Source organism: Scomber scombrus, chromosome 10, assembly GCF_963691925.1.
Source record: "Scomber scombrus chromosome 10, fScoSco1.1, whole genome shotgun sequence".
NCBI classification, from domain to species: domain Eukaryota; kingdom Metazoa; phylum Chordata; class Actinopteri; order Scombriformes; family Scombridae; genus Scomber; species Scomber scombrus.
In genome coordinates, this window is record NC_084979.1 from 20,047,802 (window position 1) to 20,074,846 (window position 27,045).

At 38.0% G+C, this 27,045-nt stretch overlaps 4 protein-coding genes across 6 annotated transcripts; 3 read left to right on the forward strand and 1 right to left on the reverse strand.

Moving 5' to 3' along the window:
* Positions 1–122: 122 nt before the first annotated feature.
* On the forward strand, positions 123–2,992 carry LOC133988271 (ubiquinol-cytochrome c reductase complex assembly factor 5). The gene is made up of 2 exons (XM_062427865.1): positions 123–402; positions 2,854–2,992. The coding sequence occupies exons 1-2, from the start codon at positions 249–251 to the stop codon at positions 2,943–2,945; spliced, it is 246 nt and encodes an 81-aa protein (XP_062283849.1). The 5' UTR covers positions 123–248; the 3' UTR covers positions 2,946–2,992.
* Positions 2,980–5,311, reverse strand: ognb (osteoglycin, paralog b). Of its 2 annotated transcripts, none has more exons than XM_062427863.1 (6): positions 5,106–5,311; positions 4,933–5,011; positions 4,514–4,678; positions 4,210–4,412; positions 4,008–4,118; positions 2,980–3,876 (listed from the first exon to the last, which is right to left on the reverse strand). In XM_062427863.1, the coding sequence occupies exons 1-6, from the start codon at positions 5,202–5,204 to the stop codon at positions 3,706–3,708; spliced, it is 828 nt and encodes a 275-aa protein (XP_062283847.1). In that variant the 5' UTR covers positions 5,205–5,311; the 3' UTR covers positions 2,980–3,705. The 2 variants fall into 2 exon arrangements, with proteins under 2 accessions (XP_062283847.1, XP_062283848.1); XM_062427864.1 differs by having other exon boundaries at positions 2,983–3,876; positions 4,008–4,100.
* A 2,736-nt stretch (positions 5,312–8,047) lies between these two features.
* LOC133988273 (14-3-3 protein beta/alpha-2) lies at positions 8,048–12,912 on the forward strand. Its single transcript, XM_062427869.1, has 6 exons — positions 8,048–8,160; positions 9,219–9,520; positions 9,667–9,790; positions 10,361–10,524; positions 10,750–10,845; positions 10,937–12,912. Exons 2-6 carry the CDS (start codon positions 9,227–9,229, stop codon positions 10,991–10,993), a joined length of 735 nt encoding a protein of 244 aa, XP_062283853.1. The 5' UTR covers positions 8,048–8,160; positions 9,219–9,226; the 3' UTR covers positions 10,994–12,912.
* A 1,981-nt stretch (positions 12,913–14,893) lies between these two features.
* pabpc1l (poly(A) binding protein, cytoplasmic 1-like) lies at positions 14,894–26,751 on the forward strand. 2 transcript variants are annotated; one of them, XM_062427867.1, is made up of 14 exons: positions 14,894–15,086; positions 16,263–16,456; positions 18,005–18,120; positions 20,000–20,139; positions 20,247–20,341; positions 21,288–21,425; positions 21,642–21,737; positions 22,384–22,646; positions 23,005–23,084; positions 23,210–23,326; positions 23,426–23,562; positions 25,190–25,298; positions 25,436–25,566; positions 26,689–26,751. In XM_062427867.1, the coding sequence occupies exons 1-14, from the start codon at positions 14,894–14,896 to the stop codon at positions 26,749–26,751; spliced, it is 1,872 nt and encodes a 623-aa protein (XP_062283851.1). The 2 variants fall into 2 exon arrangements, with proteins under 2 accessions (XP_062283851.1, XP_062283850.1); XM_062427866.1 differs by having other exon boundaries at positions 22,384–22,644; positions 22,997–23,084.
* The last annotated feature ends 294 nt before the right edge of the window (positions 26,752–27,045 follow it).

The window sequence follows — 27,045 nt, forward strand, 5'->3', positions numbered from 1 at the left end:
ATTCCGACGTCGAGCTGTGACTCATTCTTCACCAGCTTCCAGACGACTCCGTCCGTCTTTCTTTATACCAGGTTTACAAAACGAGCTCACCCTCTCATTCTCCTTGCACTTGTAACGTGTGAGAAGGACAAGTATAAAATGTCAACACTTGTATAATATTGTTGAAATAGCCTTTCTCAAGAGTCTCCCGGTGGCATTGTAGAGAGCTCGTCGACGCCATTTAACCTTATAAAAGTCCGTTATCCAGGATGTTTCAGAGGAGTCAAAACTTGAAACATTTGCTGAGCCTTGTGCCGGGTAAACGTCATTTTGGGACGTACAGGTTTCTACCTATCTTCTTTTGCATCGGAGGTGTCATGGAGTGGATCATGATCAACGTGAGGATAGGACCAGAAAGTTTCTGTGAGTGTAAAATGTCAAATTAAGTGAATCTGTATCTAATTTAGCTAGCACGTCTGTTAGCCTCCGTGTGTCATGAGTTAAATGTTAAAAAACAAAGAGACTAAAATTTTGTCATTAACAGCAGGAGGTCAGGTCGCCTGGTTTGTGTTTAGCTGAACTTCATTAAATATTTCTGGGAAGATGTTTTATGTACTTTTAAATGATGTAGAAACTGCTATATGTGCTTACCACGAGTTTACTGTGGTCCCACTGTTATGACTGGACTCTACCTCAAAGTTTCCTACACTGCCCCTCTCATCTCCTGTCCTCTCCTCTCCTCTCTTCTCTTGTCTCCACTCCTCTCCTCTCCCACCTTCTCTCTTCCCTCTCCCCCCTTCTCCTCTCCTGTTCTCTCTCCTCCCCTCTCCTCTCCTTCCTTCTCATCCCTCCTCTCCTGTACTCTCCTTTCTCCCCTCCTACTTCCTCTTTTCTCTCCCCCCCTCTCCTCTCCTTTCCTCTCTCTCCTCTTCTCATATCTCCACTCATCTCCTCTCTTTTTCGTCTCCTCTCCTCTCTCCTGTTCTCCCCTCCCCTCTCCTGCATTCCTCTCCTCCCCTCCACTCCCCTCTTTCCTCTCCTCCACTGTCATTAGGAAACATGGAAAAAATGAGAGAAAGAGCATAAACAGACATTTTAAGTCCACATAGTACAGACAGTGAGGAGGGTCAGACGCAGATTTACAGCTGAGTAACAAATACAACAACATATCTACGACTCTGTAGATTAATTGATGAAACTTTCTGTGATTCCAGACAATATATAATTTACAGGTGAGTCATATTGTCTCAAAGAAACAATAGAATATAATAATCAATAGATGACATTATTTACATTTCACCTGTGGTAGCAGAAGTATTCAGGTACTCAAGTCAAAATGTTGTAAGTAACACGTCTGCATTCACAATATAACAGTTCATAAGTATTAATTAAAAGTAGTCATCACATAGAGCTGCCCCTTTCAACAAGGTTTAATATTATTTAATTAAAAATTCACTTTATATTGAGTTGAGTATACTTTGAGAAGTGCAACTGTGTATCATATTGAAACTGATTTACATGTTTTGTGTGTAAAGTCTGATTCTGCGAAGTAACCAGTTAGTAGAGTTTGTCCATCTACAGAAAATTAACCAGCAACTATTTTGATAATCGAATATTCGTCTTTTAATCATTATACAGGCAAAAGTGGCATCATGTCCAACTTCTCATATGTGATAATTTGCTATTTTTCTTTGCCAATCTTTCTTTTTTTTCTTTATATATACTTAATTGAATAAGTTTTATGGACTGGTCTTCAGATAAAACAAGAATATTTTTTTTAACATTACATAGACTAAACAGTTGATTAAGAAAAATGAGAAAATGAAAGAAAATAATCGTCAGATTAATCGAAAATGAAACTGAACTGTTAATTGCAGCCTAACTATTAGCCCATCACAAATTTCATAAAGCACAACTTGACATATTTAATTTTTTTGTTTTGCCTGACTGACAGTCTAAAATCCAGTGATATTTAGTTTAATATTATAGATTTTAAAAAGCAAGGAAACACTCACATTTGAGAAGCTGGAACTAGTGAATATTTGACATTAAAAATAACTTTCTGATTATCTTTCTGGCTGTTGACTAATCATTTCAGCTCTATAAATAAAAATTGTAAAATATTTCCCTCTGAAAGGTAGTGGAGTAGAAGCATGTATGTAAATGTATTTTCCATCTCTGCATCACACATTGTTCTTGTAAAGTATTGACATGTCTCTAATTATACCTTTTGAAGAGAAGATACTCCACATAATCACTTAAAAGATCTAAAAGCAAAAGAGGCCTCGAGTGTTTCTACTCTTTTATCCAACCCAGCCTGCTTTACTTCAAATGTGAAGTATCAGGAGAAATAAAGACTCCTCTCTTATTTAAAAAAAAAAAAAAAAAAAAAGAAAAAAAGCCCTGCATGTTTTTTTAAAAATCTTGAGGCCATTTGAGGATACAGAAAATATTTTCTTTTTCAGACAACAGACTCTAATTTCCAGTTTCCTTCCTCAGCTTGTAAGTAGTTTCCTTATAACATTCTGCATCCTTTGTAGTGGCAAACTGTTTTGCTGTCATTCATGATTTTTTCGGAAGTCTTTACTATAAGTAACGGGCCATTTCCACTGAAGCAATGTTGAAACGTTGCAGTCTTAAAGTACAGGTATAAATAATAAAATGAACAATGGGAGAATTTTATTTGGCTGTGTTGGTTTCAGGGTCCTGGCATTGTGAATGCTGGCTCACTGTCACACTATCTTGGCTTTGCAGGGACACTTGAATGGGTCAGATCCATCGTTTATGTTATTGATAACACCTGCGCTTTTAAAAACTGTCTGTTACTACAACTGTCTCATTTCAAGTCTCTCATTTCTGTCATTTTCTTTCCAGATGATGTCTACAGAAGAAAGCGGTCAGAGCGGCAGTACCAGCAGAAGGTAGCAGACGGTTTGATCGTTCTTAACGAGCCTGCAGCCAAGTGAACGGTGGTCTGATTCGATGTGGACTCCACGTGTGTCGTCTAAGGACACATTCTTGGACGCTTCCCGTCTTGATAGTTTCCAGCTGGAATGGACCTAACAATGTGCTATTCAGTTACAACAGTGTCACAATTTTGAACATTTTTGAGGAGTAAAGTATGAAAGTCTGATGGAGAAATCACTTCCAACATGCAGGTTTTATTGTTAATATGGTCTTCAGCTTAATAAACATTAGCAGTAATAATAGCACTGGTGTGAGATCAAGGCTGAAAATGGCAGTGTCATTTCTTCATAATAACCATACCAAGTTCTCACTATTTATTTGGGTCTAAGACACTGCTTAGCACCTACATAGACAAAAAAAAACTCTGAGCCAAACTGTAACAAAACAGAAAAATGACAAAAAAGTGTCTCTGTATTTAAAGATATCTTGGATGATTCCGCACAGATGTCTTTAATCTTGGCAGATAGCACCGATAAGAAACAAAAACCACAAGCTCTTTTTTCTCCCTTGGCTAAATCTCGCTGTGCTGTAAATTTTATCTGATTATAAAAAACAGTTAAGCTGTATGAGATTCACTGCTGAAACGTTTAAAGACTCGAACTGTACAACTGATTTATTGAGTATATAAAAATGTAACTTATGAACTATATTTTGAGATTTTTTTACCATCTGTATCTGCATCTTACACTCGCTCAGTTTACACAGAACTTCCCCTGAAGGTTTACATTTGTCAAAAAAAAGAAGCATGCTTTGGTTGTTTCAGTTGTACCATCCGATAGGGAGAAACTGCAGACAGATGAAGCTGTTGGGGTACTTTGACAGCATGACAGGGTTCCCATCCAGTCTCACCTCATCCATGTTGGTTCGGATGTAGTAACTGGTGTTTCCTTTGCAGAACGTCTCATCTGTTATTTTTGCGATCTTGTTGTTCTGCAGGAGACATGGGAGACCAATTTTAAGGACACTAAATTTGGCCCATTGTGTAGCTACAGTAAAAGAAAATCTAATTGGCTCTACAGGAACTTCTCTGATTAATTGCAGTGAATTACAGATGAACTTACATGCAGGTGCACAGTGCAAAGAGACTCTGGAAGTTGGGGCACCGCTGTCAGATCATTGTTTCCGAGGTAAAGGTACTCCAGTCTTGTGAGTTTCTGCAGCAGGACAGCTCTCTTTTTTTAGAATAGGCTAGGTTCAACAACATTTAAAGTACATAATGTCATAATATTCAACACAAGATTAGTGGACTCACTTGCTACTTACTTTAAAAGCATTCCCCTTTACGCCCTGGGTTGACAGCTTGTTGAAGTTGGCATTGAGTGATACTAGATTGGTGGGAAGTGGGGGAAGCTTCGTCAGCCTGTTTTCCGCAAGGGTGAGCTCCTCCAGATTGGGAAGTCTTGAAAAAGCTCCATCTTCTATCACACCGATGAGATTCCCAGTTAGGTCAATTCTTTTTAATGTGACTAGGGGGGGGGGGGGGGGGGGGGGCGGAGAAGAGAAAGCATGAAAAGAAGGCATTCACTGGAGAAGAGGACTGGCTGAATACTGATTTTTATTTATTTACCCATGTCTGCAAAGTCATTGTTGCTTATTTTTGTGATTTTGTTGAAACGTGCATAAAGATACGCTGTTTCCTTCGGCAGTGCTGGGACAGCTGACATTTCAGGGGACACCTCCTCACAGTAAACAGATCCACTGAGGCAGACACACAGTAGACATGTCGGCAATTCTGCAAAAAAAAAAAAGAAAAAGCGTTTTCACAGATTGTTGCTTTTGAGTCGGCTAATTGGTCTGAGCAATGTCACTATGCAGCTTAAAATGCTCTACACACAGTTTAAATGAGGACACTTGATCAGCCCCGTTATTACATAATCCAGGCTTTAGCTACATTCACAAAAATGTGGAAGAATGCCTCAGCAAGTGTTGCATAATCAGCTTTGAAACAGTTGTTGAAAACTATTTATCTGTTTATACAAACCTTACCTTCAGCTTTTGGGGCTGCTGCTGGGTCACTGTCTGAGTCTTGAGGGATGCCATAGTCTGGGAAGATTACCTCATCCTTCTGTTAAAAAAAAAAGAAATCTGCATAATAGCTCCACTTTGTTTCTTCCACTCGCTCATTAATGCAGTGCATAAACCCCAAAAGATGTTTTTACCTTAGGTTTTCTTGCTTCCATGTATTCATCCTTTGCTGCAGAGGACAGGATCCACGGGAGCATAACAGACGTGAAAATCAAAGTCCTTAATTTCATCATTGTGTCTGTGTTGGTTGGGAGAGAAGAAAGTGCTGTCTGCTAGGCTTGGACCTGAGGTACATGTGAGCAGGAAAATTTTCCATCCAGCTTTTATTAAGCTGCCAGTATACTGCCCAGTAAGAAAAGGAAACAAACTTTAACTCAATGCATGCTGTGTTTGTGTCGCTCTCAGTGGTTAGGATGACTCCTTAAGACAACAGTGTTGCTGTGTTATTTTTTTCCAGAAACGGTGAGAATGAAAGAGAAGTAGTGACAGTTGACAGCAAGTGGTACATATTGAGCACAAAGTGGCAAATCACAGAGTCAACCTAATGGACACTACTTTTCAATTTAATTTAGATTTAATAAGAGAAGGGATTCAGGGATTAAAGTACCAGGCACCATGCCTGATTTCAGGCATAGAGCAGTTTTAAATTCATATTATACTTAATTTAATATGTTGTACACATTTCTTCCTGGGCAGCTTTTCGGGCTCACACATTTTTTCTTGCTTTAATTCCTGAGAATTGCCAAAGCAAGCACTGAACAGGAAAGAGAAAAGTATTTTAAAAATGTCCCTTTTTAAACGCAACACTTAAGTTCAAATGCTGATTGACTAATACCATGATTTGTTCATTTATGGACAGAAATCATTCAACAGTAACCCAGTATCAAAAGTAAAAGTATTCATTCAGTGAGCAGTATTTGAATGTTGTATGTGGTCGAAGTGGAGCTAACGACTTTCAGTACTGTTGGTCAGTCGACTCTATAACAATTAACCATGTTTTATAAACTGATCCTGACCTCTTCTGAAAAGTAACCACAGGTTCTAAATGTAGTGGAGTAAATAGCACAATAATTACCTTTAAAATGTATTTGAGTAGGACATGAAAATACGTTGAGTACAAGTACCTCAAAATTGTACTTAAGTACTGGATTAAATATAGCTTCAGAGAGACCTAATACAACTACAGGCACTTACCCTGCTTGTTGTGAACAGTCACTTTCAGTCACTCACTCTGAAAATGTAGATTAATTGATAAGTTGCCTGACAGAAAATTAGTCACTCACAATTTTGTTGGTCAATTAATAGTTTAAGTCTTTTATGAAGCAAAAATAACAGGCATCTCTGGTTTGAGCTGCTGTTTTTTTCTGTTTAATTTCACATTGAATATTAATATATCATGTTTTGGACAAACAAAACAAATCATTTGCACACACCACTGTGAATTTTGATGAAAATGTATCATTATTTTACTGACTTTCATTCATCAAGTAATGAAAAAATAGTCAGCCGATGAATTGATAATCAAAGTGATTGTATATATGAATCAAACCATGCCTACAGAAAAAAATGTTTAAAGAAGTTTTACTGTTTTGTATTTTATTATTTTTCTATTGCTTGTGCTGCAAGCTAAACTATTGATTACAGAAACCAGTCTTAAACTGGAGTATCTGGTTTCAAGTATTGAATAGCATCTGAGTTACTTAAGTGTCTTTGAGCAAAACCCTGAATCCCTGCAAGCACCAGAAGAGAAACTCTGCAACTGACCTTTGACCTTTGGTGTGGAGGGCAGAAAGTCAAATGAGCTTGTGTTAGAGTCTCATGAGTATTAACAGTTCCCTGCATTTAATTGTTTTAGATAATGTAAGACATTTAAACTGCTATAGCTAATGTAACAGAAGATGTGCCCGGTCTTCTAAAAATCTAAATATTTTAGTCCGAGTTACTAAAACAGGAAGCCCCAGATGACCCTGTTGCATTGTCAGATTCTGAAGTCAGCAGCAAAGTGTATACAGAGTCTTTGATCTAATACTGCCCACTTTGATTTAAAATCCTCATGTACCCAACACCAGGGATTTGTTTTTTTCATATGAAGGTGATAAATACCTTTTTAAAACCCCACAACACTATGAAAATGTGATGCAACCATTCATGTGTGACATCAACACAATAACAGAAAAACAATTAGGCATCGTAATAAAATAAAGATAATGACTTCACTGTCAGTTTGTTGATACTGTCAACATGGTGACGAGGCAAAAGGTCAAAGTAATGATAATAAAAAGAAGAATAGGTAGGCAATAAAATGAGATTTATTTTAAAAAACAACTTTTGGAGCATACTTTTGGAGCATACTCACTGAATGTACACATTTGTTAACATTTATAAGTATGTAGTAATATTCATCAATCATGAAAAGTTGTGAAAAAACAATCACCTTTTATTCCAGAGTCCTGGTGTATAATTAATGGTCTTATTTATTTATTTATGATTGACAAAAACAAAAAACAAAACAGTTTACACAACGTACAAAACCGTATACATTCTGGGAACATATAACAAATATAAAGAAAAGTAAATGTATATGTAAAGAACATGTACATATTACAACTAGAAATGAACACTAGGGGGGGTGGGGATTTTTTATAAATATTTTTAACATAGCACAATGTGTTACAGTTTTAATTGCTTTTGGTTTTAGGGAGGATTTAATTGAATCAATGAATTGTTTGATCTCATTGCTAAATGCAATAAAGCATGGTTTCTTACCTGTAAATGTACATTTATGGATATGGAATTTGGCCATTATAATAATAAGATTTATGTTCTGTGTGTTATTTTCCATGAGACCAAACAACACATTCTTTCAAATTAAATTAAAACTTTCATCAATATGTTCAACAATAAAATCACAAAGGTTTTTGTCAGAACATCCTCACAAATGGGCAATGCCAAAATAAATGTATAACAGTTTCTTGGACAATGAATGGTCTTATTTAGTGTGTGTTTTTTTTTAGCAGTGGTTGCATTACGTAAGGCAGATGTGGTGGGAAAAAGAGGAAATACAAGTGCCAGTGTAGCGGAAGTGGTACTGCCCTGAACGAGACGCTGAGCGAGACGGAGGACGGAGGCTGAATCGTCCAGAGAGCGAGCGAGAAAGAAAAAAAAGCAGCACTAAACGTCGCCAATATTGTAAGTATATCAACCTCATGCTTATGATTAGCGCACTCTAGTACCAGATTTCCTCCCGTGTGTCAACTGTAAACGCGCTGCTTTCATCGTGTCCGGTCGGGTCCTCTCGAGCAGCCATCATGCTAACGGAGCAGGCTATCTAGCATGTAGCGGCTAAGTTAGCCTGCAAGCTAGCCGACGGCTTCCATGACACTTTGTTCCGACGGGCTCGGCAGGCTGGGCGGGCCGTGCTAGCGCTGCTCAAAATGAATTAAACGCAACTGTAAAACACCACAGTGACAGATTTTGTGCTCTGTTTGTGATTTTAAAAATGCCATCTGTCGGTTGCCAACACCCGAGACGCCCGTGGTTTTTTAAATGAAAGTCGTTGGCCTAAGCTAGCGGGACAGATAGCGGTGCATTAGACAACGACAGCTAACTCACCGCTAGCCTCTCTGCACTAGCTTTGAGTTATCATGAATACGACAGATTAGCACCAGAAACGTTATCTAATCCAGTTAGGTTACCAGCGTCAGTGCGAATAAAACATGATGATGATAATAAATCAGAGATGTCGCATTTTTAATGAGTAAATTGTGTGATATTATCAGAGAGACCCGGGGAGGCATCGGCTGCTGGAGCAAGTGTCGATTGAAACTTGATGTTAAACCAGTCGGTAAAAACCTGCTGTGCATGATATATTTCCCGTCACGGAGACTGGTAATGAACTGGATTCAGATCTGTTAAGACATAAATAGGTTAAATAGGTATATGGACGAGGCAGGATTGGAGGACGCTCTCAGTTAGCTAGCAGCTAACCTTAACACGGGTATGGTTGACCCACTTGCCAAGGGGCCCAGTGTGCAATGCTTCCTCCTCACTTCCATTTGAATGCAGTTGTTTGATTGCATTAAATACCTGGTGTGTCAAAGCAAAAACTAAAGTTCTCAATACATAATTCAGACCACCAAGCAAAAAATACACAACGTGAGGACAACTGTGAAACATTCTTCCTTGTCTGTTGAACAATCACACCTAACTTTATCTAATTTAACTTTTTTTTTCTCTCTCTTCCTCAGTCTAGAAAATGGATAAGAACGACCTGGTACAGAAGGCCAAGCTTGCCGAGCAGGCTGAGCGCTATGATGACATGGCCGCAGCCATGAAGTCGGTGACAGAACAAGGTGCAGAGCTGTCAAACGAGGAGCGCAACCTTCTCTCTGTTGCCTACAAGAATGTGGTAGGAGCACGCCGCTCATCCTGGCGCGTCATCTCCAGCATCGAGCAGAAGACCGAGGGTAATGACAAAAAACAGCAGATGGCTCGCGAATACCGGGAGAAGATTGAATCTGAGCTGCAGGAAATCTGCCATGATGTGCTTGTAAGGGTTTCTGATTTATTTATCCATTATTTAATTTTTTTATTCTTGGGTTGTTAACAGTGGTTCTTCATACACCTGTGAAGATAGTGTACATGTGTAATATTGCCTGATTATCACAACACTGACAAACTAAATTATTTTTTCAGGGGCTACTGGACAAGTATCTCATTACCAATGCATCTGCTGCTGAAAGCAAGGTGTTCTACCTGAAAATGAAAGGCGACTATTATAGATACCTGTCTGAGGTTGCATCTGGGGATGCTAAGAAGGGTAAGTGAGCATATTGCCATTTCTGCCAAAGTAATGTATGACACATAGTGATTTAAGTTTCACTAATCTTTTTTTTTTTTTTTTTTTAACAATGGGTAAAATATTTTTATGAAATGTTAAGGGGTTGCTCATCATGACAATCCCACTGAGAATTATCCCCGGACTGCAGTTCCTTTCAGCTATATGTAACTCCACATAGCATTTTATTCACTCTCACCACTCATCAACTTTGTTACCTTTTACAGACTGTAGGCTATATGCCAAACAGAAGACATACCAATTCTACACCTAGTTGGTGAACATAGAGGAGCACATTTCCCATAGGAACACTAAAAGGGAGTGAACATCAGCCTTAACATTTGCCAAGTGGACACAAACATGACTCCAAATTGTTGCTAGCGTCTATCTGTGTCTGCTCAATATGTAATAGACAACTTTTTGCTAACATGTTTTGCTAACCATTTCAACAAACGGTCCCATGTAAAGTTGCCAAAAAAAATAATTGAATACAGCTTCAAAATGTACCATAAATAATGTTAATCTTTTTTGTCCATGTTACTTTACCTACAGATACAGTGGACAACTCCCAGCAGGCGTACCAACAAGCTTTTGACATTAGCAAGGGGGAGATGCAGCCAACACACCCCATCAGGCTTGGCCTGGCCCTCAACTTCTCAGTCTTCTTCTATGAAATCCTCAACAACCCGGACAAGGCCTGCAGCCTGGCTAAGACGGTATGAACTGAAACCTATAGGCGTAGTTTTGAAACCTTTTAAAAGGGAAATCATATTTTTCAAGAGTTGACTAAACTAGGCATCACAGATAGCCATATCTGCATACAATGGCAATTTTTATTTTTTTGTGCTGATTAGTTTAAATATTTGTATTTATTTTGCTTAGTCACTCCCAAACTTTGTTTAAAAGAGGTTTTTGAATTAACTTTAATCTCTGTATTTCAGGCATTTGATGAAGCCATCGCTGAACTTGACACTTTGAATGAGGATTCTTACAAAGACAGCACCCTGATCATGCAACTACTAAGGGACAACCTGACTGTGAGTCAAAAGCTGAATGCGGTTTCACTTCTGATTAATCCTGATGTATAATATACAGCAAGTTGTAACATTGTTCTTTTTCTGTTCCCAGCTGTGGACATCAGAAAACCAGGGAGATGAGGGAGAGACCGGAGAAGGGGAAAACTAATGAAATTGCACTGTTAATCCACCTACACTCTTATCTTAAACACAGACAGCTTATATACATCCCCTTCCACTCCATCAGCCCCTCCCTCTTCTGTATGACAAGCAGCCTGAATTGCTCCCGACCAACTAGTTTACCCCTCTCAGTTCACTGTGAGGTGATGGTAATTTTCAGTTGTTAGCAAATTCAGTCACTTTGTGGAAACATGTTGTATTGATTAGTGAGTCCATGTTGCTGTTGTTTTTTTGTTGGCTTTGTGTGTATGTCTGCTTGTTTGTACGGTGGCGAGTGAGCATGTGTGAATGGATGTGAAAGATATAGTGTGTGTGTGTGTGTGTGTATGTGTGGTCTCGGGGGGGGGGGGGGGAGGGGGGTGTTGTGAATTCTAATCGTCCTTCCAAATTCCTTTGTCCCAGCTAGTTTGTTGTGCATTTTTCATCCCCCCTCTTTTTTTTTTCTTTTTTTTTGTGTTACTTTTCTTATTTGTGATTCCTCATGATATTTACAGGTTTTATTGTATGGTAATTAAACTGGCAGTTGATTTCCACCAAACACTGTGATGGTAGGTGTTCCATTCGCTTCACAAACCCCCCAAAGGCAGTTTTGTGTTTTGACTTTTCCAGAAAACGCGTACAATCCTGTATTCAACTAACTGCAATTCTGCTGTGGGCTCATACAGAAAGGAGGCAGGCTGTATTGTGACACTGACATCTTGGTGTAATGCTCCTTGATCATGTTCACAAATTCACACTTTTAAAAGTTTTAAGGGACCCCTTAAATTGTCATGTTAGATTTGTTCAGACATAAGACATTCCACATTATTAGGCTTACGAAAAGGCAGTGCTCCTTTTTTTGGTTTTTTTTCTTTCTTGGAACTAAGTATGGTTTGTCTTTATAGTTTTACTCACTGTTCAGGTGCTGCTTGATCTCAGTACAATGAAAATTGTATGTGCGTAACTGTGGTTCCATGTATTTTGCAAGATTGACTATCATCTGTATGTAAAACCTAAAAGTAACCTTTTATTGATGTTAATTGAAAATGTCTTACCACACTGTATCAACCCTGCTTGCGAAATATCCCTCTTAAAAGAGGTTGTTTTCTCCCCCCTAAAAAAAAAGAGAAAAAAAAAAGAAAAAAGGAAAAAAAAAATTGTGCCTGGCTTTCTCTTGCAGCCTCTATTTTTCATTTTTAGGTGGCAGCATTTGCTTGTCTCAAAAAATAGAACGAGTTAGACCAGATAAACTTTTAAAATTGGTTCAACCTGACTTCAGTTTTTAACTTAAAGGTGCGTCACTCTGCTGCTCCTAAAGATGGCCGACGTGAATGATCGCCTCAGAAATCAGGTGTTGTTTTTTTGAAGGTGCAATTGGAAGAAGACCCCTTTTTTTTCCTTCTTTTTTTAGTTTTGAAAGAAGCTCAGTGTCACAATACCATGTTTATCACCACTACATTCCACATATTGTAGTTGAAGACACCATTCCACATTATAGCTGACAGTCTGTTTACTCTGACAATGCTCCGATGAATTGAAATAATATTCTGTTGAAAAAAATAATAAAAAATGTCAGTTTATTATTATGCTTGATGAAAAATGCAGTTAGTGAATGTGGAACGAAGCCTGTCTGTATATCAGGTATCTACTTGCTTTGTTTTTACTGACAAGTCTTATGGCTAAAAAAAAAAAAAAATTTGCTTCTGTAACAGTCTATTACCCAGTGCACACACGTGGTTGTGAAAATTTTAGAGTAGCTCTAAAAAAGCAAATGACGAAAATGGAGATAAACAATGGTTGGTGTAATTCTAGCTTTGTGTTTATGTATCTTAAAAAACATTCTAGTTTCACTATACATGTAAGAAAATAGGAAAGTGTCAAAGACCATTCAGTGAAATAAAGTTTCGTTTAAGATAACAGGCAAATTACGTCTTCATTTTTATTCATTAAGGATTGCTTATTTAATATGGTTTAGTTAACATGGCAAGACGTTTTAAAGATAAAGCAGAAGTTTGGGGATAAAGTGTGGGTGTACTCTGATTTTATATGTCAGTAATAAATAAATAAAAAAATCATTCAATTCATTTTTAACCCCATGTTGAGCGAGAACTAGTTTTCCTCGCGGAGCATCACGTCAGGTTTCTCTCACAGCCTCACAGTTATAATTGAAATAAAACTGCGCGGAGGAGAGCTGCAGGTGTTCCACGGCTCTAATTAAACGAAAACAACCTCCCGCCCATGTGTGAAGTGTGATCTGCGTTCACGACCTGCTAACACTCAAAATCACACCGAAACTCAGACGCCTCGGCTAGTTAAAAAAACTGTGAGTAACGCCAATTCAGGTGATTTGGATTGGCTTTGTTTGATTGAAATCAAATTGCTTCACCTTTTTCTGTATAAAGTGCTCAAATAGAAAATGTAAATTTAGCCAACTTTAGCTAGCCCTTAATAGTTTTTTTTTGTTTTGTTTTTGGGAACATGGCAGCTAATATTTTTTGTTTGATTTTGAACTACATTTTTAGTAGTTGTGTAATTTGAAGTGGATGTCAAACTTTGGCTAATGGAAGAAGTTACATTTATTTAGTCACTTTTTTTCCTTTTGACTTAAAGCTAATTAAAAAAGAGTCCACATAATATATAAAGATGCAGCAATTAGTCCATCTACAGAAAATCTTACATTTTATAAACACAGTGACTAATCGATTGAGAAAATATTAGAATAGTCGATAATATAATAAAAATGATAATTAGAAAAACTTACGATTTGTATTTCTCTCCAGGCCTGTGTAGTTTTATGAATGCACATTCAGCAGCTTTGATATTTATTTATCTATCTTTTGAAACTGTATTAAAGATGTGTTTATTCAACTTTGTTGTCATTTTGGAGACAACTGTTGGTGGTGTTTAAAGTTTATTTAGGGATGCAAAGATTAGTCGATTAGTTGAAGACTTCCAATTTAATCGCCAAACATTTTGATTATTATTAATCATTTTGAGTCTCTTTTTTCTTCTTCAATGAAAGGCCAAATGATCTGATTCCAGCTTTAAATCAAATATGAATATTTTGTGGTTTCTTGAGTCTTCTCTGACAGTAAACTCAATGTTTGGGTTGTGGACTGATGTAGTAAAAAAAAAACTAGACATTTGAGGATTTCATCTTGGGCTTTGGGAAGCAGTGATCTACATTTTTTTTTTTTTTTTTTTTTTTACCATTTTCTGACATTTTATAGACCACACAACTAATAAATCGGGAAAATAATCAAGTTTAATCGATACTGAAAGTAATTGTTAGCTGTAACCTTAATTTTTATTGCATTTCATATTCTCAATATTTTGTCTACCCTCATAAATAAATAAATAGAAATGGGGTGAACACTATTAGAAATATATCTGGCTGCAGCCTTCTAAGCACATTTAGGACAAATGGAAATAGTGAAATGTGTTTCTAATTTTAATGTGGCCATAGAGTCAAATCAGCATTTCTCTGTCAGGCCAACTGAAGGGTTGTTTTGTTTTGTAAGTGTGCATTAGCGTTTTAGTATCAACTTCAAAAACACAGTCTGACTAGGGCTGCAACTAACAAAAATGTTTCATTATCAATTAATTTGTTGATTATTTTCTTGATTCAATCACTCTTTCCCAAAGTCCAAGATGACACCGAGCAACAGTCCACAACCCAAAGATATTTAGTTTACATTGTGGAAGACTAAAGAAACCAGAAATATTCACATTTAAGAAGCTGGAATCTGAATTTGGGATTTTATTTTCTCCTAAAAAGGATTCAAAACAATGAATCAATCATCAAAATAGTTGTTGATTAATCTTCTGACGATTGACTAATCGATTAATTGACTCTAAATCCAACACTCCACAACGTTTTTTCCTCTCTCTTGAACCAGCTGTTACAAAGATGAACAGCAGCGGACCATCCTACCCCCTTGCCTCTTTGTATGTAGGCGACCTGCATCCTGATGTTACGGAGGCCATGCTCTACCAGAAGTTCTCTCCTGCTGGGCCCATCATGTCGATCCGTGTGTGCCGTGACATTATCACTCGCAGATCTCTGGGATATGCCTACATAAACTTCCAGCAACCAGCTGATGGTAAAGTATCCACCCTGGCCAAATTCACCTCATCTAAAGCTATTATAAAGCTTCAGTCAAATTAGTCAAATCAATTAGATATCTTTCAGTGTTTGAGTCTTTTTAGGGCTTGAATCCCTCTTTTTTGTTACTTCCACCACAGCATCCGAGGAAATGCAAAGAGGGACTTTTATGCTAAAAAGACTTTACATATGACAGATATCCTCTTACTATGAATAACGCAGACTGCTGAAGCCTCATATAAGCCTCATAAAATACTTTAAAATGCATTTTACACAAAATGTTTGCGTGGATACACTTTGGTCCCCATAACTTGCTTTGAAAGTGCATTTTTTTTAGCCAGTATGAACAGAAATGATTACAGGGAGGAAAAACTCTTTCAGTGTTTATTTGGGCACCTGACTGTTGTTCTTACACACACTTTGTGAACATATCCTTACATGCAGTTTTTATCGCTGGAAAATGGAAAAACACAGACATTGTTTTTCCAAGTTCCTTGGTAAGTCTGATTCATGTATGAAGTTGATTTTGCTTGGCAGGTGCAATGAAATGTGTTGTAACACACCGGAATAGCCTTCTGTGCAGGAAAGTGTCACTCACCAAGGATCAACAATAATGATTTAAAATACAGAAATAAGACTTTCCTTTGTCTAGAGACGTAAAGGAACAACGTTTAATATGTGACAAAAAAGAAGAAACACTCTAGAGCCTAAAATAAAATAAAAATGAATAATATACCATAAAATATAGAAAATGTTGTCATTATAGTCTGAAAATGAGGCTGCAAATTAATGAGCAGCTTTCATAACAATGAAAACCGGGAAAACTAAACAGTATTTGACAGCACGATGATGGTGAAGTCAAACTGGAATTCACCTGATATCCTAAAGTTATTCAGAAATAACCCTGCAACAAATCTGACACATTGTTTTAGCTTATGGGTGGAGCTCTGAGTAGCACAACTTTTTATCAGGCATGCACTTGCTTGATATATGAAATAAAGTTCAATCCTCCATGGAGCTGTCACTAAGTTTTTCATTATAAAGAACTGTGGTGCTTAATGACACATATTGAAAACTTTATTTTATTGTTTTGTCTTTAGATTTATTGTTTTAACTAATATTGACTCTTGGCAATGAGATGTTTTTTTTAAAACCAATTTTGATGTTGTTTAAGCGGAGTGTGCCCTGGATACAATGAACTATGATGTTATCAAGGGTCGGCCTATCAGAATAATGTGGTCTCAGCGTGACCCAGGACTTAGGAAGTCTGGCGTGGGTAACATCTTTATCAAGAACATGGACGAGTCCATTGACAACAAGGCCCTGTATGATACCTTCTCAGCCTTCGGGAATATTTTGTCCTGCAAGGTAAGTAGCCTGCATCCTCTTCATCATCATCATCATCATCATCATCATCAGCATCATCATCACCATCCTCATCTGTTTGACTTTTGCATGGTTGTCAAAGCTCTGTGTTCTTGGACAACTTTGCTTTTACACTATAGTAATATTAAGCTGATATTTCTTCTACATACGATGTTGTGAGAGTATGATTTGTATACAAGGGTAGAGCTGGACAGTATGTTTTTAACTGGTGTAAAAATAAGCATTTTATTTAGCAGTTTATCCCCAATATGGCAAATGTTTTCAAAATCGCATCAAAAATGATTATCGCAGCAAACTGTGATGCACTACTCAGGTGAGCCTCTTTTTATACAAGTAGCAAGATGAGCAAGACTGAGCCCCTAATCTCTGGAACAGCTTAACTATTCATATAAGTACTGCTCAGATCCTGTAGATGTTAAAGTTGCTGCTGAAGACCAACCTCTTCCTTTTGGTTATTAGTTCAAATTTAGCATGACACTTTGACTTGCTCTTATATTGTGCAGCAATTCTTTAATTATGTCTATTGCTTTCTTTTATTCTAATTTGTTATTTATTTTTATATTTATTTATATATTTAGGTATTTTAAGCTTGTTCAGCACTTTGGTCAACTGTGATTGATTTAAATGTATGATACAAATAAAGTTAGACTTGACTAGTAAAACAAAAATATCAGCAACTAATTTAATTTTTAATTACTTTGTGTTTAAGAGATTCAATTATCACTAGGCTAACTATGGAGTTTTTGGCCTCTAGTAGGGCTCAAATGTTTTTACGAGTGGGTCCCCGTTTTGGTTGTGCCAATCACTTCACACTACTACACTGATCTTCAGGCCAAAGTTTCACAACAAGACAAAACCATTTCAGAAAGTTGCAGCGGTGTGAACTGGCCTCTCAGCTTTACTGAAGCCGGGTGATGGCGTCGACTGTGACCCAATTTGTCATGTCACCAGTGGCTGGTTTTAAAGCATAAGGCATATCACGTGTTTCAACAGCTCAATCAGCTTGTAGCACTGTCAGCTGGTTAAAATGGTAGTTTTGGACAGAAGAGAACCTAGGCCCTCTGTTTTGTTTGTTTTTGTCATGTTTTCACGGGTTCATCAATTCTAGAAATGCAACTGTAGCAAGTATCATTCACATTTTAAGACACTACAAATGATATCAAGCTACAAAAAAAGCCTGAAAAGGGCTACTTTACAGAAAGTCGTTGTAATGGAGATGATGCACCGTCTCGTCTTGTGGCATTGGTGTAAATCAGTTTTGCAGGTAGGCGTATTGCAAGTAGTTGCAAGTTTTAACTCGTCTCGTCCTGAATCTTTGGTGTGAACTGGCCTTAATGCACCATGAAACACAGAAATGCATCAGCAAAGGTAGAGAAGAAGAAAGAAAATCGATTCCCACATTTGTTAGAACACAAGGCTACACACAATGTGTTTGTGTGCAGGAAAACTCTCACTGCCGCTTTAACCTTGAATGCAAGAAAGGTTTTTGCAGCGAAAGTACAGTATGATCTAAAGCGTTTGTCTTTCTAGGTTGTTTGTGATGACAAAGGATCCAAAGGCTATGGCTTTGTCCACTTTGAGACTCATGAGGCTGCAAACCGGGCCATTGAAACCATGAATGGGATGCTGCTGAATGACAGGAAAGTGTGAGTAAACAAAATACTTTGATTTGACCTGGGGGGTATTCCAGAAAGCGGGTTATGTGAAAACTCAGAGTAAGTTAACCCTGAGATAAGGGAAACTCCGTGTTTTCCGTTCCAGAAAGAGAGGTAACTGAAACTCTGAGTCAGTCACCATGGTAACTGACTCTGTGAACATAACCTGCTCGTTGGCAGGTTTTCTGTAAGAAACCCGGAGTTTCTACCTGTCTCCTCCCACCTGCCAGACAGCAAGCTGACAGACATGGGTTGTCCGTTTCTTCGCAATCCGATAGATATCGAGGCAGAATTATTTTTGCAATGCCTTATGTCGGGAGATCAGGGCTCAATTGGATGTGCTTTCATTCCGAGAAGAATATCTGTTAGAACGGTATCACTGTTCATTACACTCAATCCTTTCTTAACATTGTCCGGCCATATCTGCCTTCTTGTTAATCTAATTTTTAGGAAGTATTTTATTTAATATTCATGTAGGGCCTACACATCGTCACATGTTAGTCTTATAATCAATGACTCCAATATGTATTATATGTAAAATTGTGTTAAATAAAAGTGTTAAAATAGTGTAAAATGTTAATCTACTAAGCAGGATATTAGATGAGAGGACATATGTGTAAGGCAGCTTTCTGTTGGGGGTTTAAATTACTACATGTTGAAGTAGCCACTGAATTAATATTTACTTTGTTTAATAGCCTAAGTCAAATATGAATAAAATCAAAGCGAGGTACAATCATAGCCCAGCAAAATGTGCCTTACTTTTCTGAATTATGTTTTTTTATTTTATTTTTAGCTGCTTCCAAATACGTTACACCACTTTTTCACCTGTATGCTACAATTTTAAGTGAGGTAAGTTAAGTCAGTGGAGTAGTGCATTACAACTTAAGAATTGACTCGGGCAGCAATTTTCTCCCATGCCGCTTCTCTCTCCTTAACGTCTGCAGCGGTGTTACTTTTTGTGAAATATATGATCATATTCGCCACAGGCCTGCAGGGGGAGCTCCAGTTACAGTGAGGTGACGTAACTCGAGCTTTTTTTCTCAGTAGTTGCCATGGTGAATCAAGGTATCGGGGCTCCATTGATGATGGCTTTGTATAGTGGTCGCGCACGTGCTAAACTCAAGGTTAACATACTCAGAGTTGATTTACCTAATTCAGATCAGCTGTTCTGGAACCGGATACTCAGTTTCCCATCTCAGAGTAAGTCAACTCAGAGTTCTGGGTTAGACTCAGAGTTTGTTGAACCTCCTACCTGGAATACCCCCCAGTTAGCTTTCCCACACAATGGCCAAACAATGCTTTAAACAAAGTGCAATGTGAGTTGAGGCAAAGAGTAGTGCAGAATATATTTTGTATGTTCACTATATTCACTGCCGATGACTCTGTTGAAGACATCAGACTTTTTGCAGATGACTTTCCCATGTTATGTTTTTTGCATAGTCAAGAGACAGATAAACAGTTGGCATCTGGCATTGTCAACCCAGAGGGCCATTTCCTGGGGGAAAAATGTCAGTTCACCATCCGTAGGTCAGTGAATAGGTAGGATCCACGTCTAGTTTTGTTGTCTTTGTGTGTGTTTGTAATTTTAGGGATAAACAGGTGACAACATTACACAAAACAAGCTCACAAGAAAGTCATGTGTTAATACAGTGTAGTTTTTTTCTTTACTTCATTTAATTTGCAATGGAAGGAGAGGTAAAGCATTCCCATTTTGTCCTTCAATGTTGTGATCTGGTGTAAACAATATTGACATATTTACATTTCTTAGTCTTTTTGTGCCTTAAAAAGTTTTAATTTGTGTATTTTTGTCTTACTTTCTTTTACTACATCATTATTTTCCTCTTGGCGACGGGTGCGATAACGCCTGCAGTTTCGTCGGCCACTTTAAGTCCCGCAAGGAGCGAGAGGTGGAATTTGGCACCAAAGCTATGAAGTTCACCAACGTCTACATTAAAAACTTTGGTGAAGACTACTCTGATGACAAACTCAAAGAAGTCTTTTCTGTATTTGGTAAGAGGAAATGTTCTCAATTATTTTTACAAATTGGTAAAGTAGTCAGTTTATGTAAATATCACTTTGCATATCAGATTGTCAGACAACTGTTCTCACGCTCTCAGGGAGGACTCTGAGTGTGCGAGTGATGAAGGACGAGAGGGGCCGGTCACGTGGATTTGGCTTCGTAAACTACGCTAACCATGAGGATGCTCAGAAGGTGGCGTGTGTCAAGTTTTCACTCAGTTTGGATGTTGTGAACAGCAGCAGGGAAATATTTTGACAAAAAGGACAGACCTGCAGCACCATCTTATTATTTTAAGTTAGTGTCATTTTAGTGAATTGGCAAAGACAAAACAAACTTGCAGCGCTGACGCACTTTTTGTCAAGACAGAAAAGAATTAGCATTGCTGCAGCAACTAAAGATAATTTAATATTTAATCTGCCAATTATATTCCTGATTATTTGTTTTGTCTATAAAGTCAGCATATTCAAAAGTGTTTTGTTCAACCAAATATCCACAATTCAAAAATATTCAGTTTGTTATCATATATGACATCAAAAAAGCATCAAATAATAATAAAGAAGCTGGAACCAGTGAAATGTATCAAAACAGTCACAGGTAAAATTTCTGACAATCGATTAATCATTTTCTAATCAACGTCCCACTGGAGTTGTATGTCTGGCCACCTGATGAGTGCAAGTCAAGAGTTTAATCCCCTTGTAGCTCTGATTTGGTCTCGATTTTTGACTTTGTCGGGAGCATCGAACAGACCTGAACATTATTTCATCCCACAAACAAACTCTCCACTTAAATTTGCTGATTTCCACCAACATACAAATCAGGTAGGGAGAAACACACCCACACACTAAATGAATGACTATAGCACACAGCAGAGAGTCTGTTTCATTTTGGTAAACTATGCACATTTTTAGAGAAAACTAAACTGGGCTGTACATCCTTCAACAGGTTTTCTTTCTCATTCTTGCTGCAATTTGTGCAGAAAAAGTGCAGAATTAGGAAAAAACTGGTTGAAAACAAGTGGACACAAAAATCAGTGTTAAGTCTTAATCAAAAATGTGTAAACTACCTAAAATTACGAGGATCGTGTGACTTTCTCCTGTAAGCACAGCGTGTCGATGATCTCATACTCGTGTGTTTCCAGGCAGTCGATGAAATGAACGGAAAAGATATCAATGGGAAAATGATCTATGTGGGACGAGCTCAGAAGCGGCTGGAGCGCCAGGGAGAGCTCAAGCGTAAGTTTGACCAGATCAAACAGGACCGCATCCAGCGCTATCAGGTGATGCTGCATTACATTCATATGTTTGTATTGAATTTGAAGATGACTTAATGACTTTCATAGTTACTGATCTGTATTTATATGGTGAATGTTTGCAGATTTTTTTGTGGGTCCGGGGGTTTGGTCAGATGATAGGTTTGGTTATTGAAGCTTTTCTGTTGATGGTTTTGACTGACAGAACAGTTAAGAAGCATTTCTTCCTCTTTCTGAGTCCAGGGAGTGAATCTCTACGTGAAGAACTTGGACGACACCATAGATGATGAGAGACTGCGGAAGGAGTTTGCCCCCTACGGCACTATCACGAGTGCTAAGGTATCGTCATGAGTGTTCCTCTTCTTCCTCCCTCAGAAAAACAGCCGCTCTGGTTTATTTGAACCAGCTGCAGTGTAACTGAGTAGAAACAAGTTTTCACAGGGGAGAAAAATCATTAAAATATGATGTGAACTTCTCAAACCATCTCACTTCATAATCAGTTTACATGTCCGTTAATATGCTCAGTATGTTTCAAATGGTCATGTAAAACAGAAATGTATTAAAATATGGAGATAAAAAACAAGTATAAGTAAAAACACATACATAAACTGGACAAAATGATCTAAAGTTTCTTGTCCATTCGCAAGTTGTTATGCTTGAGGTTTTGGTTTTTTTTGTTGTTTTTTTTAACCTCAAGTTTGTGCCTCCATACATTGAGCTAACTCATTAACATGTTTGTTAGCTGATTGAACAATAGCTTTGTACATAAGCTGCCAAATAATCTCTTTGGAAATGGTCAAATTAGAGGTGATTGTGGAGCCAAACAACTTGTTTAACCCTTTTTAAAGGTCATCAATGAGTCTGATAGACATACAGTAGTCTATAACTGAGCCCAGGACACACAACTTAAACTTTGACCCTGTTGGCTGCCTCTGTGTCAATTATCTTTAACGTTTCTGAACTGGGGCTTCTTTGTTTCCCACAGGTCATGACAGATGGCTCGCAGAGCAAAGGCTTTGGCTTTGTCTGTTTCTCTTCACCCGAGGAAGCAACAAAAGCAGTCACTGAAATGAATGGAAGAATTGTTGCAACCAAGCCGCTGTACGTGGCTCTGGCTCAGCGGAGGGAGGAGCGTAAAGCGATCCTCACCAATAAGTACATGCAGAGACTCGCAACCTTGAGGACCATGGGAAGTCCGATCATTGACTCGTACCACCAGGCTGCATACTACATGAGTGTGCCACAGGTATGCAGGTCTGAACATTCACAGAGGAGAGGACGTTTTGTTTTGAATTATTTTTTGTTGATTGTGTCGTCTTTATTTAGTGTTGTCTCACATTGCGTATAGTAAATGTTTGGTCAGCTGCATCCCAATTTACTGATGTGATGATGACCTCCTTTTGATATGTCTGCCATAAACATATTTCACTGGACTTCTGTCTGTGGCAGGTGTTAATCTGGGACCCTGCTTTATTGACAGGTCTTCATATTACCTGTTCAGTTTGCTTGTCAATAATCATCAGCCAGTAATTAGAAAACCCTGAAAATTCAGGGGGAAATTTGACACCATACAGTTAATGCTAATATTTATCTTTCAGCCTCCCACTCGCTCTTACTACAACCACACTGCTGTCAGCAACATGAGGCCGGTGCCTTGTTGGACGGGACAAGCACCCAGACCACAGGGTGAATGAATAATTTGTTTTCGATCTTATAGATGTATGCAGTCAATATGTATTTGCTGTAAACATGCAATTTGTATATAGTCATTTGTATTGTACATAACTCGTCTCCCATGTTTGTTCTTTTAGGCCCGTACCCAAACCAGTATGGCAGTTCTGTTCCTCGACGTGGCTCCACTCCCATCGCTACAGTCAGACAGGCATCCACCCAGGCTCCACGCATCATAAGTTCATCACAAAAGACAAGTAAGTGCCTCAATTTGTACTGACAACAGGACAAATCTCCCCCTTCTAAAATATGCTGTTTACATGAAGTGAGTATCACATCGAATGTCTTTTATTCAGATAACATCGGGACTCAGACTGGAGGAGGGCGCACTGACGTGCCTGGTATGACCAGAAGCGGTCAGTACAAGTACTCATCTGCAGTGAGGAACCCGCAGCAGGTCATCACTGTGCCTGCACCCATGACAAGACTACAGGTGCTATGTTTGTACTGTTTTATCTAATTCTGACACACAGCCAGGACAGGAAACAGCTGCCAAACCCAAACAGCCATAAAGTTCAGTATAAAGGTGTCCTGTTATCTTGTAAACTAAAGTTATGTTTAAATTCAGACGCCTTCTGTGTATCCTAGAGGTCTGAACATGTCGATGTCCTGCCTCCATCCTCAGTGCGTTTACATTTCGCCTGCAGAACGGCAATTTCTCTGCGATGTACACGTCACCTAATTGGCTTTTACAAGTATGCAGCAGAATAACAACAGGAGACAGAGAAAGCATTGATCATTTGACAGCTGAAATTCAGACACTTTGTGCTTTGAGGAAGAGTATTGCTCCGTCTGTCTGCCTGTCTCTTTCTCACTGCGCTGTCGAGCTGTTCTGAGGCCGACACCGGAAAAGGGGAAGTGTCTTCTATCACTAATAGTTAAAGTCTGTCTACAGATCTGCTGCATGTTTTCACAGATTTACAGTAACGCGTGAACGCATTCCCTGATTAACCATATAAGCTGGTTTCTCTGAATAACCTGGTTACTGAAGTGCATGTAAACACACCGCATAAAACATTTAGTAGTAGTAATTTGTTTATTGAGACCATGTACAGTGTTAAATATAAATGTTACCATTTGATGTACCAGAGTAGGCTTATAGCTAATTTTCATCTGCAGTCCCTTCAGTAGGTCAATATTAAAACATGCACACCACAATAACAAACAGTGCAAAGCAATAAAAGCACACAGTAGACATAAGTACAAAGTAACACATAATAGTAGAGCCAGTAGTTAAAGAGCTGCAAAAAAAGATGATTTTATGAATGTGTTAAATCCTGCAGTGTACATCCATGTTTGCCAGCTTGCTGCCACAAACTGTCAGATCTGTTATAGCATGACACCGATGACAGGAATGTGTAGTGTATCACCCGTATGTTTACAAGTGTGCATCATCATGGGTGTATACAGTGGATGCAGTACTTTTCTTCCTAGGATGGTGAGGTCATGACCGGGCCATACTCTGACTCTGGATTGGCTTACGTTGATATTCTTATACTAATGCTAACCAGTCTCACTCATCAAGCCCAAACCTAACCAAAAAAAGGTGACGAGCATTAGCAAAACAGGCAGAGAAGGGCAGGCCAATACTTCACCATCCAAAGGAAAAAAATTGTCCCAGGGGACCTATCCATAAAGAAATGGCTCAATAACATTTGTTGGTTTTTAAAGCATTAAAAGATTAGAGAAAAGATAAACCATTGATAAAGGCACAAAAAAATGACTTGCCAGCACAATAAGGACTTAAAGTGCAGTTTTTAAATAAACTACAAATGTTTGAGATGAGTTTGGCCTTGTGGCTGAATACTGGCTTGAAAATGAAAGAAGTTCATGATGGCAAAAACTTTTCAAAACAAATTTGATGACAGATTTGACCATGAAACCATTTTGTCACACAAAATCATATGTGTCTAATCAATATCTTTTCTTATTTCTTGTGTAACCTGAATTGATGTTGCAGTAAAATTTCACTTTGTATTTCATGGTAAAAAAGTATTTAAAAGAAAACTCCTCAGCTCATCATTATATGACAAAGTTTTTGTCCTGCTTGATAATTTTAGGCTATTCCTGCACCTATGATGGAGCCACCAGTGCATGTTCAAGGCCATGAACCACTCACCGCCTCCATGTTGGCTGCAGCTCCACTCATGGATCAGAAACAGCTTCTCGGTGTGGCGTCGCTCACTTCTGCCCCCCCCCCCCCCCCCCCCCCCCCCCCCCCCCCGCCTCCACTTGTTCATCAATGTAGATTACAACAACTTGTCTGTGTTTGTTGTTGATCATCTTCTCTCTGCTGTGATACACAGGTGAGCGATTGTACCCGCTGATCCACACTCATCACCCGAACCTGGCTGGAAAAATCACAGGAATGCTGTTAGAGATCGACAACTCTGAGCTGCTACACATGCTGGAGTCTCCTGAATCACTGCACTCTAAGGCATGTGGTGAAGTTGACTTTTTTTTTTAGGGCTTTTTAAAAAAAAGTTCTGCAGGCCACTGCTAAGCAAAGTGAGACGTTTTTTGTCTTCATAGTTTTGTCAACAAGTAGTGAACATTTTCTAAATATAAGTTCTGTTATTTATTGATCAGGATCTAATGCAATTTACAAAAGTGAGCTGTTTTTAAGCAATGATCTACATGTTAAATAATAATCTACTTATATTTACATTATTCCCGTTCAAGTAGTACTAATAGTTTCACAACTAAACTATAATTTTATCCAACAATAATCATCACTCAGTGAGGTTAATGGAAAGTAACTTCCTTTAGCTTAAGTTGAGCATGAAAGTTCATTCTTGACATTTTTTATTAAAAAATAAATTTAAAAATGTGTGTATATGTCAAACCACAAAGTCTATTTACTAGCCTTTTTAACCATATCTTGTCTTTTGAGCAGATGCAAAGTAACTCATTATGCCCCGTATAGCATTTGTAATCAGTATTTAAACAGTTGATTAATGGTTAATAAAACCCTATAATGTAGTTTTAAACAGATAGGAGGCCTGTTAATTAATGTACAGTATTGGTCAACAAATATAACTTCTCCAGTGTAGATATATTTTACATTATTACAACTTGGGTTGTTGTCATTCATGATCTGTTTATACTTCACTTCCAGATGTCCACATTTTATTTTACTAGTGATAAAATAACTAAAACATATTAATAAACATTTTAAACCGCTGACACTATTTTACTGTTTTATAATCCTAATACTGTACATAAATGCAAAGCAGCGGGATTTAAAGTGTTAACAGAAAGGAGGGTGCAATAGAAAGCTCTGGAGAAAGCATGAAAGTGGACCTTGAGGTATTTTTTTTTGTCCAACCACTACTACACGCAACAAAAATTCAACATGAGCTTCAAAAAATGTACATTTTTTCTGTGGTTTTCCAAATGTGTCTGACTCAATTTAGTGGAAAAAACATGAATCTACCAAGAAAACGGTTTGCAGTGTTTAAAACCTTTCTCTTTTAATTATACATAAATGAGACAATTGATCCCATTTATTTTGTTTTTTTTCTTATTTATTTATTTGTGTCCCTCTCCTTTTGATCAGGTGGACGAAGCGATTGCCGTCCTGCAGGCTCACCAGGCGAAGGATTGCTCTCCCAAAAAGTGAAAAGCCCTTTCAGGTCAACAACTTCTCTTCCTCTGTTGAGACATTTTTTCTTTCAGCAGTGGAGGATCTGTATAGTCTGTCGCAATACTCAGTTTATACTGACCTCAGGGTTTATAATTATTCAGTAGCAATAGAGGTGTGTCGTCTTCTAATCAATGTCTTATTGTGGAAAACTTAACACATGTTAATAAGCAAGATGTCTTAAAATATCTAAATATTGAAAAATAAATTCAGTTTGACAGTATCGACGAGTGGAACATCAAAAGCAAAAGAAGTTGTAAAATTGAGTCTTCC